Source organism: Lingula anatina, chromosome 1, assembly GCF_051362555.1.
Source record: "Lingula anatina isolate TDL-2025a chromosome 1, LinAna3.0, whole genome shotgun sequence".
Taxonomy (NCBI): domain Eukaryota; kingdom Metazoa; phylum Brachiopoda; class Lingulata; order Lingulida; family Lingulidae; genus Lingula; species Lingula anatina.
The window spans coordinates 51247951-51262972 of NC_141767.1; the positions used below are offsets into that span (position 1 = coordinate 51247951).

The window sequence follows — 15022 nt, forward strand, 5'->3', positions numbered from 1 at the left end:
TCATTTTGGTAAACCAGTTACAGTTGTTGTTACCTCCACTAAGGAGGTAATGTTTTTGCCTTTGTTAGATTGTCAGGTAATAGCCTAACTTAATAAATAATGGACGGAATTTTGTTTTAGTATAGGTCAGAAATGGACTAACTTGGAATTGATTATACTTTGACAGTGGTTAATAATAATAATAACAATAATAATAATGTCAATTATGCAGTCTTGGCGGAGGTCTGGGCTCTCGGAGTGATTGTCTAGCTATAGTTGGCTCCTACTCCGGGGCCCAACTTTTTATATCTCCAGATAGCTACACTAGAAGTGATCAGTTAAAACCTAAATAAGTAATATGCTGGGATTTTTGCAGTCATTATGATTATTTGCAAGTCCATTGCATTAAGTCATAAGATCTTTCCTTTATTTCTTTTTTGACAGTCTGTGCTTATATCTCAAAGGTATGTTAAATCTTTTGAAAAACAAGAAAGAAAAAAAAAACTCCCCTGCTAAAAAAATTCCATTTTAGGATGATGAAAATGGTAAGTGGATGAAAGTTAACATTTGAAATAAAGTAATCATTTTACCCCCCCCCCCCCTTAACCATTTCATTTTTTTTAGCAATGTAGAAGAGATAAAAAGGTTTTCAAATGGAAAACATCCAATGACACATTTCCAGATGGTTGTACCATTACAGTAATTTTCCTGATGAAGAATTTAATTACCCCCTTTCCAAATATTTCATGCGCATTATCAGATATTCAGCCTGGGCATCACTGTTTTTTAGAAGCCAACCTTTACAACTAGTGCGCAAGTGAAATGGCTATAAAGAGCATATAGAGAAGTGACAATCTGGGACATCAACCGTATAGAGAAGTGATAATCTTAATCAATGCAGCAATTTGCATATTTGTATTTCTTTAATATAAATATATATATTTCTACATTAATTTTTTGAAAAAAAAAATGCATTTTTACTTGCAGTATGAAGCATTTTTGTCTTGTCCCTTGTACATAGCAGTTAAAGCTAACTTTAACTTTACATCACTAGCATTACTGTGTCAACTACCCCTGAAGACAAATTTTGTCAAAACACAAGCTTGTTACTGAGTGACATCGCATGAGGGAAGTTAAAATATCTTGGATGAATACTTAATGTTTTGCTGTCTGTAAAAAAACATTCATAATATCAAATGACATTTTCGGGAACCAATGTTAACTTGAAAAAATACAATGCAAATCCCACTCAGTTCACTATCATGCACTACACAAAATTATCACAAGTAATTTTTATATCACTTATTTTAAAACACAGTGCAGAGAAGACAAATGCTCTTTTTTCACTAGTCAAAAGACCAATGTAACCATTTACAGAGAGATTCCTAGGAATGTTCACTTTCACAAAATGACTGGTCTAAAGAAAAAATAAAATGGAAAATTGCCACCCTCTTCTAAGAATTTTATCATAGATATTTCTGGCAAAAAGTTAACATCTACTTCTTTGTCATGAAATGCATTCATTTTAATACAATGCATAATTTAACACATCATTCTAAAAAAATGAATTCTCACAAACCCCCAAACTCCCCCACATAAAGCTACATTAAGCATCTTTATTGTACATGCTGTATTATGTCTGGAGAAACACATTTAGTGTTTCTTTTAACTTCCTTTGGCTTCAAATTTTATACAGTATGCTTTTAGTCATCCATCAACATCCTCTTCTGCCTCACTAGTACTGTCATCTAATCCATTAACCTTTTCCTCAGGGAGTGCTTCACTGGTGCTGCTGTCATTTAAGCTTGCTGAACCAAGTAATATGTAGTCAAGACCCTGTAAAGATATATGAGCATGATATTTGGTGTGGGGCTCCATAACACATTTAAGATATCAAAGCAAACACACACGAGTCAAAATGATCCCTTAACATGCAGACATGTCAATTTGGATCTCTATTTTGTGAAACTTTGAACAAGATCAAGTCAAACAGTTAAAATTTCATTTGACCAAAGTTGTTTATTCTGCATGTCCATGTTAAGATAACATAGATAGCAAATGATGTGTACAAATGTAGAAAAAATTGAAACTCTTTTGATGATTTGCACACAACATTGCAAAATGTAGTCTGTAAGGTGCCCCCCAAATATTGTTTCAAACCATTTCCATAACTGCGACTGTAATTTATGTTTATAGATTTTATTTTAAAAAGTTTAAAACTATAAATTTTGGAGATCTTTAACCACACTAAATGTGCCAATTTTTTATCATGTCAGTAAAAAGACATAACTCTGTTCTTCCGAACAATTTATACTTTTTAACCAATTGGAAGGCCTATACTGTCATGAATAAGGCTAATTTGAACTTGACCTTTGTAAATGGATTGTGTTGTCTGCTGAGCAGTATTCATTAGTGCTTGATCTCCCTGCTTTCCTTTGCAGTTGTTTATGATAGTAATGGTCAATGTCACAAGAGAGGATGCGTAAATTTGACTGCTCCTATTGGCTGGCCAACTCACCATATTGATAGGAAAATTGGTTCAGTCTAAGTGTTCAAATCAGAGCAAAATGGCAAAGAATATGAAGTTAATGAACCCAAAAGTAATTATTTTTGGACATTTGGGGTTTATAACACTCCAAATATTTTAAACTTGCAAAAATGGAACAGCATGCTCATTTCTAAATGTATTTTTAGGCTAGACCTTATGGACTTATGTGACACATTGCAGATCAGAACAGGTTCAATACCTTTCAAATGCTTACGTACTAGTACTTTAAAGTCTTCTTCAAGGTTGTGGCATTAATTGCAAAGTTTTTTTCAACTGCAGAGAAGTCTATGATTATCAAACAATCATATATGCTTTATGTATATTTAGGAATTGTTAACTGCAGTTGTTTAGTTACAAGTACCACTTTGTTTAATGACATAATATTAAATGTAGCCAAATGGTATAACAAATGATTATTTAAACTATTACTCTACTTGCAATTGTTCCTTACATCAGTATTCTTACAAAATTAAGTCTTTTTCTGTGTAAAATAATGTTCACAAGGCCATGTATTTGCAGCAATAAGCACTTAGTGCAAAACTGTCTATATGAAAAAACAAACAAACAAAAAAAAAATCAGGTTACCTTCCAGTGAATAGGCCTCTCCACCAAAGGATTATCCCTTAAATCAAGTTTAGTTAACTTTGCAAGTCCAACTAGAGTCTCATCAGGAAGCTCCCTTATTTGATTATTTCTCAAGCAAACAGTGGATAAGTTCTGAATCTCAGTCAAACATATGGGGACACAGTCAAATTGATTACTGTCCAAATTCAGGTATAACAGCCTTGGGATTTTACCAAAATTACTTGGCAAAGTGCAGAATTGATTTTCTTGCAAGCTCAACCACTGTAATGACTGAAGGTGGTGAAACTCATCTGGCAGGTCACTAATATTGTTACTTCGAAGACTCAGTTTCTCTAATTTTGTTAATAAACCAATATCCTTTGGCAATGCAATTAGACCACATTTGACAGCCCACAGCTGCCGAAGATTTTTTAAATCCCCAATTTCTCCAGGAAGAAAACTGAGAGGGTTGTGGCTTATACTAATATAAGTCAGCTGTTTTAACCTTCCAATTCCAGAGGGCAATACAGTCAATTGGTTGTGATCTAAAATAAGCTCTTGTAAGAGTTCCAGTTCTATAAGTTCTTGTGGGGGCATAATAAGTTTGTTATCATTTAGCAGCAATCTAGTTACATGTTTCAGTGTCTGTATGCTACTTGGCAAAATAGTTAAGCCTCTATGACTGAGATTTATCACTTGTTCCTTTTTCACTTCAGCTTCCCTGATACTGTTTTCAAGCTGTATCAAATCCATATGGTCTGGCGCCCATGGGCAACTTAAGTATCTGCAGAGAAGATAATTAACAGTTACTGAGCATTCTTGTTATTCTTTGATCTCAAGATGAACTGAAAATTAACAGATCAATTGTTCTCTCGGGTAATACACTTCTGATACAATGTACCTCTTTCGAAATGAAGCTGCACACAGTGCACATTTATTTTTTCCCAATTTGATCCCACGGGTTTCTAATAATGTCGAAGTACATAAAAGAGAAATGGCATATCTTTCACATAAATTATTCTTAGAAATGCTGCCGTCACACAAAACTGCCTTTTTTTAAGTTATACTGCGTGTCTAACTTACATAATAAACGGGTAATTAAACTGCACTACGTTCAGTACGAAAAAGGAAGGTATTAAGTAATAGTTATGCAGCATAAAAATATATATATAAATTATAAAATTAAATAACAGTTTGATGCTCTGAGTCTTGCAGTTGTACACTACCTCTGTAAAGTTGAAAATTACAGCTCTATGAAAAGTCAGTAAACAATAAAGTCAGTATACATTAAAAGGATTTGATACTCTAATATCCCCAAAAGATGAGTTGATTAACAAAGTCAATACGGGGTACGTTGATGAATAAATCGTTTTGATGTAACTTACACTCTCTGTGTTGACTACATTGTAGCAGGTTACGTACTCCTTTTGTTGAAGAGCAATTAGGACTCAAGAGAAGCTACGCGGCGTAGAACACTTAGGTGAACGTTTGCTTTCAGTGTCAGTATTTATTTGAATATATTAACATGAAAAACCAGTTAGCACCGAACTTAATTTAAATCAATAAATTTAAAGCAATGACCTTTATATATTTGGAATATACCATTTGTCATTTTGTTTGGTGCCAAAGTCCTTCACAGACGAACTTTGTTCCAAATGTTGTACGCAATAGTGCATGGACTGGTAATACATATTTTTAATCAGTATTTTAAAAAATGGTAGAGATTCCACTAATGCTTCAGGTATACATAAGATTCTTAGAGGTGAAGTGAAAACTCTTAACATATTTGTAATTTTATTTGTAATATTTTAAGTATAATTTCATGATTTTTACCAAATACATCCAAGAAAGATTCATTCTAATGCAGTTCTTGAAAATGTTTAATATCCAATTTGTCTTTCAAACAATAAACATTTTTAGTATTATAAATGTACCATCCAATTTTTGGTTACAAATAAATATTATTATAAACTTGGTGAGCTAACAGGTGTTCTCATTGAAAGATTTTGTCAAATTATATTATATATATCATGCAATCAATTTACACTTAGTTTACATTCTAGTAATAAATTGAATTTGAAGCTAAAGAAAAATATTTTAAATGGAAAAAAAAAAAAACATAACTAGTAAGTTAACCACATGAAAGTGTCTAGAAAGCACATTTATTGGATAACGAGACAAATATACTCCAGTTTAAAGATGCATATTAAGTCAATTTTTTGCCACAAAAGCCAACCAAATGCCAGCATGTAGTTTCGAGCAGTATAGCTAAGAGAATTACCAAAAGGCATTGTATAATTTTGCCTGAAAATGATGTTTAAACAGATTTTTCTGCTAGCATTCTATGCTGTAGGTCAATGGGGCAGAAAAGAAGGTCACGAAAGTAGGTTAAATTTTTGACCAAAAATTTAAAGAAAGGAGCAGTCTAAAGCTCTTTTATAGCTGATCGAGTGATCTATTCTTTATCCCTTTGCATGTAGAATTTATTTGATTCATATAAAAAACTAGTAGAAGTGGATTATATGTGTTAATGGAAATCCACGCTCCAATGATGCTCGGTTCATATGTACCTTTAATTGAGTTATCATCCTTCTTTAGGAAAAAAGCTTGTGCACAATCAGGCAACAAAGAGTAAACTTTATAACAGTCTTTGAAATATGAAAAAAAATTCAAAAGTAATATCAATATTGTCAAATGTTGGCAAATCAAGCCAAATCCTTGAAATGTACACACGAAAATTGGGTATAGCAGATTGGAATGGCATGCTTTTGGCATTGACATTTTCAAAATAATTCTTCATTCTGTCTATGGTTTGCATCTTTCAATAAACCTTGGATACAAACACACTTCGCGGATATGTGGTCTTTTCAGCATCCAGCACAAGTATCTCTCCAAGCCAAGACCATAGCCACCATGAGGACAGGATCCATATTTCCTCTGAAATACAATAGTAACAGTTAGAAAGCATGAAAATTGAAAAATTCCAGACTATAACATGTTCATCAAAGTGACAGACTCTCTTGCTTCAGCAGTGTAATGTATCCATTTACTACTTCCCCTTACATCACTTTTTAAAAACTATTAATAAGTTATCTTTCCTTGGTAACCACATGTGTAGCTCAAAATGTGACTCTTAATACATGAACTTACTTGGTCTGTATACCAATAGTATGGTGTGGGGTCAATGCCTTCTCTCTTGTAGCCTTCAAGCAACTCATCATTGTCCCAGATACGCATAGAGCCTCCTATGATCTCCCCCACTCCTGGCATCAACAGATCCACCTTAAACAGGATTCAATTATTAAGGCTTAAAACCTTACTTGTACTCTATTGATAGAACAAAGCCACTGCATCAAAATGTGCCCATATCAATTAGAAATTATAATAAGAATTAAAGTTAGAAAGCCTGACAAAGTTTTTCACACAGGTACCACAACCTTTTTACTCTGATGGCAGTGGGTGTCATATAAGTTGTCTGGCAGGATTTTTTCTCAGCTTTCTCAAACAACAAGACGTTTTCTCAAACAACAAAACGCATCAAATTCATCCTGACACCCCTGCTTGCATAAGCATATATCTTAATCCCTTAAAAGGAAAATGTGCTTACAGATTCTGTCAATCTTCTATCTTCTGCACATCTCATCATGTAGAATGATTTAATTTCCACTGGAAAACGACACAGGAAGATTGGTTCGTTAATCTGGTCAGTCATTTTTCTCTCAGGAGCTTCTGGTATATCCTACAAAAAGAAAACTGAAATAAATACTAGGAATCTACCTGATAAAAGTCTTCGCCATCACAAAGGGGAAGGGACTTACTCCACATCCATATAAAATGTTATTGAGATAGGTACTTAGACACAAAAAGACGGAATAAGTAGTAATCTACATCAGTTTGAGCATAAGTAAAGGAATATCCAGCAAAACAGAGAAGATCTTAAAACAGAACAGTAGAGCAAAATACATGCTATAAATTAATATAAACATGGTTTAGTAAGTTGAAATGTTTAATAAATAAATTGATACACAAGTAGGTTAGAGATACTTCTATACATACCTCTCCAAACTCATAGTAGGTCCCATCATCCTTCTTGATATCATGTTCTTTTAAATATTTGATGGCCTCTGTATAGTCCATACGTCTAAATGGTCTTTTAGGGGGTTTAAAGTCCTTGGAAATGAAATGTCATACATGAACCACAAGCCATGGGGTTAAAATGATAAACTAAGCACCTTATGTATAAAGAGATTGCCAATCAATAAAAAATTAATTCCATTTTTGTAAAATGTTTAATGCACTTAAAATTGCAGTTTTTTTAAAAAAAAGATTAAGTTATCATAAATGAAAATACAACTTAAAATTGTGGCACAAAATTGCAATATCCTGAATTTCACAACACAATTCCCACTATAAGCAGGCACTCCACTGGGAACTTTTAAAAATGGCAGAGGGAATCCAAGTCAAAATTCAAATTGATATGAAGTCCACAATTTAAAATGAGAATTTTCATGGATCATATGGCAAGACTATTTCATAATGAACAACAAAACTTACAGGAACCAAATCATGCAGCAACTGAGCATGTGGGGATTTCAACACCCTGTCTACCACATCGCATACAAGGTCTTCTAGCCTGTCCAGAAGATCATCAAATGTAAGGAAAGCACATTCTGCTTCCACATGGGTGTACCTAAAAGACAATGTATATCTCAGTGACTGAAAACTGAGAAAAGATAACAGATGGTCCTAAAAAGAAAATTAAAATGACTAAAATGATTTTTTTGTCTAGCAAACACTTAAAAAAGTGAAATCAGAAGTGGGTGCCTACTCTGCAAGATGTCTCCTCGTACGTGACAGCTCAGCCCTGTAAGATTGTGCTATGCAGAAAACATCTCCCATGGAAGGAAGACAGGTTTCCAAGTACAACTGGGATGATTGTGTCAGGAAAGCCTGCAAATATATTGTATGTTATATGCTACTGAAATCCACAGTGCACAGTTAACATAAATCTATGTTCACATCTGTAAAAATGCCATCTAACTTTCAAAATTTCTTTGCTTTCTTTGGTTCGAACTTATGTTTTTCTACATTCTTTCATGATACATCCAACAATTACAAATGAGGAAAAAAATGACAATACCTCTTCTCCAAAGTAATCAAACTTGAAAAGTGTAGAACCTCCTTCTACTTGAGTTTGAACCAGTGTTGGTGGCGTGACCTGTGACATTTATAACAACATTTTGAGTCAAAGGAGGGATAATATTAACAATAGTTCCCAGACTTTTTAATCGTCAGACTAAAACTATTACTAGATGTGATCAATACCCACCCATCTCAACACTATTTTATCCAAAGGAAATGGAAAAAAATGAAAAAGATTTTAGCAATAGGTAATCACATCCATAAAGACCCTGATGCATAACTACATTTTAAAGTCCTTAAGTAAAGTATCGCAGAAACTGAATGAAGACTGTAGGAGGTGGAGAGAAAACTTGCATGATGGTTAAGTGCCAAGTAGTTCAATTTTCATAAAATGAAAAGAAAAATGCATCATGAAGCAAAACTGTAAGAATTTCATAAGTGCAATGTTGTGGTTGAACCTCACTGAGAACTTGAAGATGAGGCTGCTGTAATATTACCTAACATTTTGTCAAGGAATAAATGAATAACAGCCATATTTTGGTTCCCCTGCTTTTAGTAAACTTACCTCATAATAACCTCGACTAAAGAAATGTTCCCTAAAGCACTGCATAACCACAGAGCGCATTTTCAAAATTTTTGATGTCTGAAAAATATGCCAAATAGCTGATTATCTAACTCAGTCATAAGTCTCAGGTCATATAAGAACACTTTAAGTGAAGCATTAAGTTAATGAGACTTTGACTTATTATATCACAGTGCTGTAATATAAAACTATTCACAAAAAGAGCTTCTGACAAAAAAAAAATTGGTATCATTTCTATAACTTACATTTTCACCTCTGATCATCATGTGCCTGTTGTCCAGTTGTACATCCACACTAGATTCCTACAGAGAATAATAAAAATATGAGAGCTGGTCATCATTTCTACACCATCTGCACATCGAATTTGAACTAAATTTTTTAAAAATTCAAATTACACATTGGATTTGACATCAGCTATGATGCGAGAGGTATAGATTCAGTTTTGAGGCTGAGTCAAAAAAGATTATATTCAATTTAACACTAACCACTGCCTGGTTACTAATTAAGCACTCCATTGGTCAAAACAGCGGGAGGTAGGGTTAGTGTACTTGATAATGAAGGCATTACTAACTGACAAAGCTGACAATGTTTAATCATGACACTCTTCATGTTTGGCACCTTGGGATGAAGGTTGCTATGACAAGAATAAATATTCTTAAATATAAAAAACCTCATTCAGCAGGTTATCTGCTCCACCAGGGGGTGCTGCACTGACAAGCTCCCAGTAGTCCACATGTAGCTCATGTCCATCTGGTGCCTAAATAACAAACACAGAGAAACGGAGCATACACCAACTGTCCATCAGTTCCTATTAATGTGCACCAAAATCATTAGATCGGTTTCTTTTTAATTTAAAATTTACTGAATTTACAATCATAATTGATTTTAATATAAACATTGAATGGATATATCAAAGATTAAATCAAATGACTTTATTCCTATTACTAATTAACTTGTGACCCACCATTTTGCCTTCTGGCACTTCCTTAATGACGCCATACAGATGAACAGTGGATTCAGTGGATAAAGTAAGGGCATCATATGTTTGACACTGAAAGGAAAATTTAAAGATATAAGAGAGCATAAACATCGAAATTCTCAAAATTTTCTCAGATTTATGGCACCTCTTAGACAAAAATAAGAAAATTAGACTGAATTTTCTTGAAGATCATAATTTAATATACTTACCAGTTTATCTGTCAACACACTTTGCAAAAGGCCAGTACCATCTCTTAAAATGATGAACATCAAAGTTTTACCTGAAATACATATCAATAAAAAATCACAAACAACTTGATGATTAAAAATATCTTTGTGGAAGGAGGATATACAACTGATGTGAATAGGAAACATGCTCATACTAACTTGAAATTAACTTTTGATGAAGCTGTATACTGTTTTTTCTCTCATCAAAACAAGACCTATCAATTATTTTCCCATGGTCCTCGATACAATTCTGTTACTAACTAGTACAAGGCCCAAATAAAACTTTCATAACTTAAACATGTAAGTAATACCTCTTTCATTTGATTTGAAAATGGCATGTATAATTTAGTTTACCTTGCCTCCTCAATCTATGGACCCAGCCACTTATTTTCACTCTTTGGTCTCGATGAGTAACTGCATCACGGATTTTAATCTAAAAGTGAAAGTATCAAAAAATATGTTAAATTAAATTAAATTAAATTTTTGGTATTCTAACTCTAAAAATTTCACCTGAACATCCTTTACAAAGAAAGAGCATCATAGGTCAAAGCATTATTAAATTCAAGTATACTACATAAAATTTATATAAATTTACTTTATAAAAAACACCAAATGCTCAATGCTTACCAGTTTTGCAACTGGCAAAGTTTTGTCTTCTTCTATGGTAACCTGACGTGCTTCCTCCAAATTCTTCTCTCTTCTTTCAGCATCTTCTGCCTAAATGGACAAAGCATATTCTAAAAGCACAGGAAAATCCCAACACTCATTCTCACAAGACGTAATCAATACTGCTGTGCAGAATTTCTACAGAATATTAGTTTTTCAGAAGATCTCTTACTATATTTACTCATAGATTTTGTATGTTTCATCTCTGTTCAAAGTACTGGTTTATAAAAATGAGGTATGCCATAAGTTCTTCGTATCTTCCTTTTTCCTACTTATATGAAGACTACGGGAAAATTTTGATTTTGACCTCTCTCTCTAATCTATCAGCTGCCTTAAATTGTTCCCTTTGCCAGATTTTCTGCTGTTTCTTCAACTGAGCCTTGGCTGCAACTTCCCAAACCTAAGGGAGATAATAATAATAATAATAATTTGCAACTAAAAGTTGGACTGTACACAAGCAATAAGAGTCTACGAGTATGATAGAAGTTATTAAAACAAATTATGAAATTGTTCACTAAAACATAAAAGAATCCATTAGAATGGTTCATTACAATTTAGTTTAGATCTAAAAATGAGCTGGTCTATGCAGATCTAGCAGTCTGAATTTTGCCTTAGGGCATAGAAGTGTTCCTGCACTTTTGGCAATAAGTGGTTCAGAGTACCTCCTTTTGTACCCATGCTATGAATATTTTACAACATAACAGATGGATAAGAGTAATTTCTGCATAAAATATCTTGAACTAATATTTTTAATTGACCTGACACAACTTCTTCATAACCTTTTATTTTATGGAATTATACCCCATTTCATCACTGCTAATGAAGTTACAATATAATACCTGTCCTTCTTCTTTGGAATCAACATAAATAGTTGGAAATGGCTCCTTTCCTGCATGACGCATAGCCTGCAATAACAGTTGCAAATTAAAATGCAAAAATTTGTGTTATAATTATATTGGAATTTATAAAGGCAGGGATTACTCTGGGCTGCAAAATCACAAAAATGTTTAAACAGCAATCTCGCATGATACTTTGACAAATGGCGTAATAAATTTCATGGAAATGAAAGATCTCGCATCTTTTTTAATGAAATGGAAACCCGTATCACAGACAACAGCTTGATATTTACCAGACTCGGCACGGAATGATCCCGAATTCACCAGTAGATCGGACCACACTACCCGTTTTCAAGGTGTGAGTCAGTACGCATTATATAGTATCATACCCTGAACAAATTTTGAGTGGTGATGCAATGCTTTTCAACCCCGCTGAGAATTGTCACTATCACATCGCGTACTAGGCAAGATCGGTGTCGCGTCTGATACTGTGAAATGCGTACTGATACACACCTTGAAAACGGGTAGTGTGGTCCGATCTACCGGTGAATTCAGGATCATTCGGTGCCGAGTCTGGTAGTTGGGTAGGCCTGAGGATATTGGCTTAAAAATCAGTCTCAGACTCAAGACTTATCAGTACTTTAATGATTGGAGGCTAAAGATGAACAAGACCGAGACAGTCAGCAGCCTATTCCATCTGGCCAATAAACTTAGTAAATAGGAACTTGAAGTGAGATGTGGAGACACCGTCATACCTTTTGAAAGGTTCCGAAGAACCTTGGCATCACATTGGATCGGAGCCTCAACTACAAGGCTCACATCAACAAGGTCGCTGCAAAGGTTGGAGCGAGAAACACCCTCTTGAAGAGGCTGGCAGGAACTACCTGGGGGCAAACTTTTCCACCCTGAGAACTACCTCCCTTGCCCTGGCTTACTCTACTGCAGAATATTGCGCCCCTGTGTGGTGCAGGAGTAGCCATACAAAGACAACTAATACAGCCCTAAACAACAGCATGAGGCTTATCACAGCATGTCTGAGATCAACACCAAAACCATAGTTCCCGGTGCTAAGCAGCATACTTCCCCCAGATATAAGACGGGATCAACGCTGTCTCCAACTGGTCAACAGAGCACATGAGCCAGGACATCTATTGTTCCAGCGACTCCGGCAAGATGAAGAATATACCAGGCTTTCCTCAAGGGCTCCACTGATACCATACTTGCAAATGTTAGAGGAGAACAAAAATGAAATGTCAACAGAGACATGGGGAATGTTAAATGGCAGGAGGAATGGGATGTCCTTCAAAATGGCAGACTGTATGACTTCATTCCTGAAGTGAGCACCCGACCACCTGGACATGAGCTGGATCGCCTATCATGGACTCGACTGAACCGCATCAGAACAGGTCATGGCCGTTTCTGTGCTAACATGTTTGAATGGGGGCTCTGTCAATCTCCAGCATGCGAGTGTGGTGCCCCCCCTACAAACAGTCAACCACATCGTAGAGACATGTCAGCTGCATCAGTGCCCAGGGTGGACTCACTTAAGTCCTTAGACGAAAGAGCTAAAGACTGGTTGAAAATGCGAATATAACCCTTTGACTTTTGATTCTTGAATATACATTACCTGGATGAAAACGGACATACGCATATATACATAGACTTAGACTTGTATGAGTTTTCCTGGGATGAAAGAATTTTTTCTCATCTTTCTGATATGTGACAAAGCTCTTAATTACTATATTTTTGTTAGTGCTTTCATTAAAAAAAAAAAAAAAAAAACAGTAAATTTCAAATAACCGAGTTCAAACTTAGTCACAGAATATACTTTGAAAGATTATTACGAGGAAAATTTTTTTAATACATTAAGTATTAAAACTACATTTTAAAATGTTGCAAATAGTTGAACAGACTTTTTACTGATCAGATAAAATCTTACAAGGCTGTGTTGTGTTTTCAATTGATTTCAAACTTGCAACAAAACCTGTTACTGTTGGTGACATAGCATATGATGAAGAAAATTAAAAAAAAAAAAAAAATGAAGTCCCTCGATAAATCTCATTGCACGAAGAAATAATTCCAGACAAATGGAATTTTCTTTCATCATACTCAATTTCCAGAGTAATCCCTGTAAAGGTAGAAAGTTCTTTATTTATTTCTAATTTTCTGTATAATAAATCAAAGAACTCTATCATTTTTTACCTTGACTAGACATGGCTGTTGTCATGTACATCCTGATAAATTCAAGATGACCTTGATAACATAAAGCTGATGCAAGACTTCAAAGTTCAATGGTCCTATACAACTGAGGCTATTAAATGCCTTCTATGTGTTATCACACAAAATTAATTCATAATCTTTCTACTTCCGTAATAAATCTCACCTGCAAAATAGTTTTATAAGGTTTGTTCTCTGACCCATCTCCTGTTTCATCTACTCCCGTCTTTTCAGATGTATATATTGCATCTAAAACAATAATGTTTAGTCATCTTAGAGACCATTCCCACAGATATTTAGATCAATCTATCCCCCTGGGGAGTCTCACTACATTGGTGTCAGCTTGAATGTCTGACCTGCCTACTAAAAGTTGTAAGGGGGTAATTAATTTCCGTGTGCTTTCGGCCCCCCGGAAGCTGACAGCAATTTAGCGTGAACCCCCAGGGATTTAGGTCAATCCAAATCTAAATCTCTTGGAAGCCAGTCTTAAATTTCAAAGTTAATGAATGCAACGTCTAAGGAATTTTTCTTTTCATCCATAGATTGAATACTAGTAAGCAAATACTTGCTATATGTCTTACATAAACAAAATGACTTTTCATCTGTGCTGAGTTTAACTATTAATGACTTAATCACACCCCCCCCCCCACACACACACACGCATATACAGTGTAGCCATAAATTTTAAATAGTAAGCTGTTAAATTAAATGTTATTGTTAACTTGTTATCAACTTGGCATTTGGCACTAGAAGGGAATAACAAACCCACCCGCCAACTATGTATACATTTACAGACGGGCATGTATTCCAAATGGCAGTGCACTTGAGTTTCTAAATTCCTGGTCCTTGGGCTTGACTTGTGATCGTAATCATTCAAAAATGAAACAGGGCGTCAAGATGTTTTTCCACGTGTCGGCATAACGTAACTCTATGCATCATTACTTACCCATACTCATGTTTTTTATTCCGTCTCTAACATCAGCCATAAAGCTTATCTGGACGTCTGCTAACCTTTCAGCATAAATTGTGCGTTACGCTTCTTTTATACTTGTAGACTATCTTCTTATCAGAGCCGGCTTTGCAGGCCCTTGCATCAGCAGTCAATAGTTCCGTCTGCTTGTTGGCAGATGTCGTCATTCGTTTGGAGTTATCTAAATGTGTTATGGCGTTTTAATGACAAATACCTTTGATTCATATCGAATATTTAGTAGCAGGTTAAATAATCATATAAGATTGCAAACATAAATCATAGCGATACACAATTTTCTATTTCTTTAGTAC

The 15022-nt window shown here is 34.7% G+C and overlaps 2 protein-coding genes across 4 annotated transcripts; both read right to left on the reverse strand.

The window, feature by feature from the left end:
- Positions 1-879: 879 nt before the first annotated feature.
- LOC106179354 (uncharacterized) lies at positions 880-4535 on the reverse strand. 2 transcript variants are annotated; one of them, XM_013562960.2, is made up of 3 exons: positions 4477-4535; positions 3113-3875; positions 880-1815 (listed from the first exon to the last, which is right to left on the reverse strand). In XM_013562960.2, exons 2-3 carry the CDS (start codon positions 3842-3844, stop codon positions 1687-1689), a joined length of 861 nt encoding a protein of 286 aa, XP_013418414.2. In that variant the 5' UTR covers positions 3845-3875; positions 4477-4535; the 3' UTR covers positions 880-1686. The 2 variants fall into 2 exon arrangements, with proteins under 2 accessions (XP_013418414.2, XP_086864362.1); XM_087008236.1 differs by lacking the exon at positions 4477-4535 and adding an exon at positions 4318-4468.
- Positions 4536-4953: 418 nt separating this feature from the next.
- On the reverse strand, positions 4954-14877 carry LOC106179367 (asparagine--tRNA ligase, cytoplasmic). 2 transcript variants are annotated; one of them, XM_087008188.1, is made up of 18 exons: positions 14688-14877; positions 13908-13990; positions 11528-11593; positions 10996-11088; positions 10650-10739; positions 10377-10455; positions 10005-10075; positions 9781-9867; positions 9487-9573; positions 9062-9118; positions 8799-8876; positions 8232-8309; positions 7920-8041; positions 7646-7781; positions 7148-7261; positions 6699-6830; positions 6242-6373; positions 4954-6028 (listed from the first exon to the last, which is right to left on the reverse strand). In XM_087008188.1, the coding sequence occupies exons 1-18, from the start codon at positions 14725-14727 to the stop codon at positions 5897-5899; spliced, it is 1677 nt and encodes a 558-aa protein (XP_086864314.1). In that variant the 5' UTR covers positions 14728-14877; the 3' UTR covers positions 4954-5896. The 2 variants fall into 2 exon arrangements, with proteins under 2 accessions (XP_086864314.1, XP_086864318.1); XM_087008192.1 differs by lacking the exon at positions 13908-13990 and having other exon boundaries at positions 14688-14869.
- Positions 14878-15022: the final 145 nt, after the last annotated feature.

Bases quoted from the DNA above. Each gene is read 5' to 3' on its own strand.
- LOC106179354 (XM_013562960.2), bottom strand. From the start codon at position 3,844: ATGGATTTGATACAGCTTGAAAACAGTATCAGGGAAGCTGAAGTGAAA. The intron at 1,816-3,112 runs GTAACCTGATTT...ATATCTTTACAG, and splicing joins AGAGGCCTATTCACTGGAAG to GGTCTTGACTACATATTACT.
- LOC106179367 (XM_087008188.1), bottom strand. From the start codon at position 14,727: ATGGCTGATGTTAGAGACGGAATAAAAAACATGAGTATGG. The intron at 11,594-13,907 runs GTGAGATTTATT...CTGTTATTGCAG, and splicing joins CTTATAAAACTATTTTGCAG to GCTATGCGTCATGCAGGAAA. The intron at 8,877-9,061 runs GTAAGTTATAGA...CATATTTTTCAG, and splicing joins TGATGATCAGAGGTGAAAAT to ACATCAAAAATTTTGAAAAT.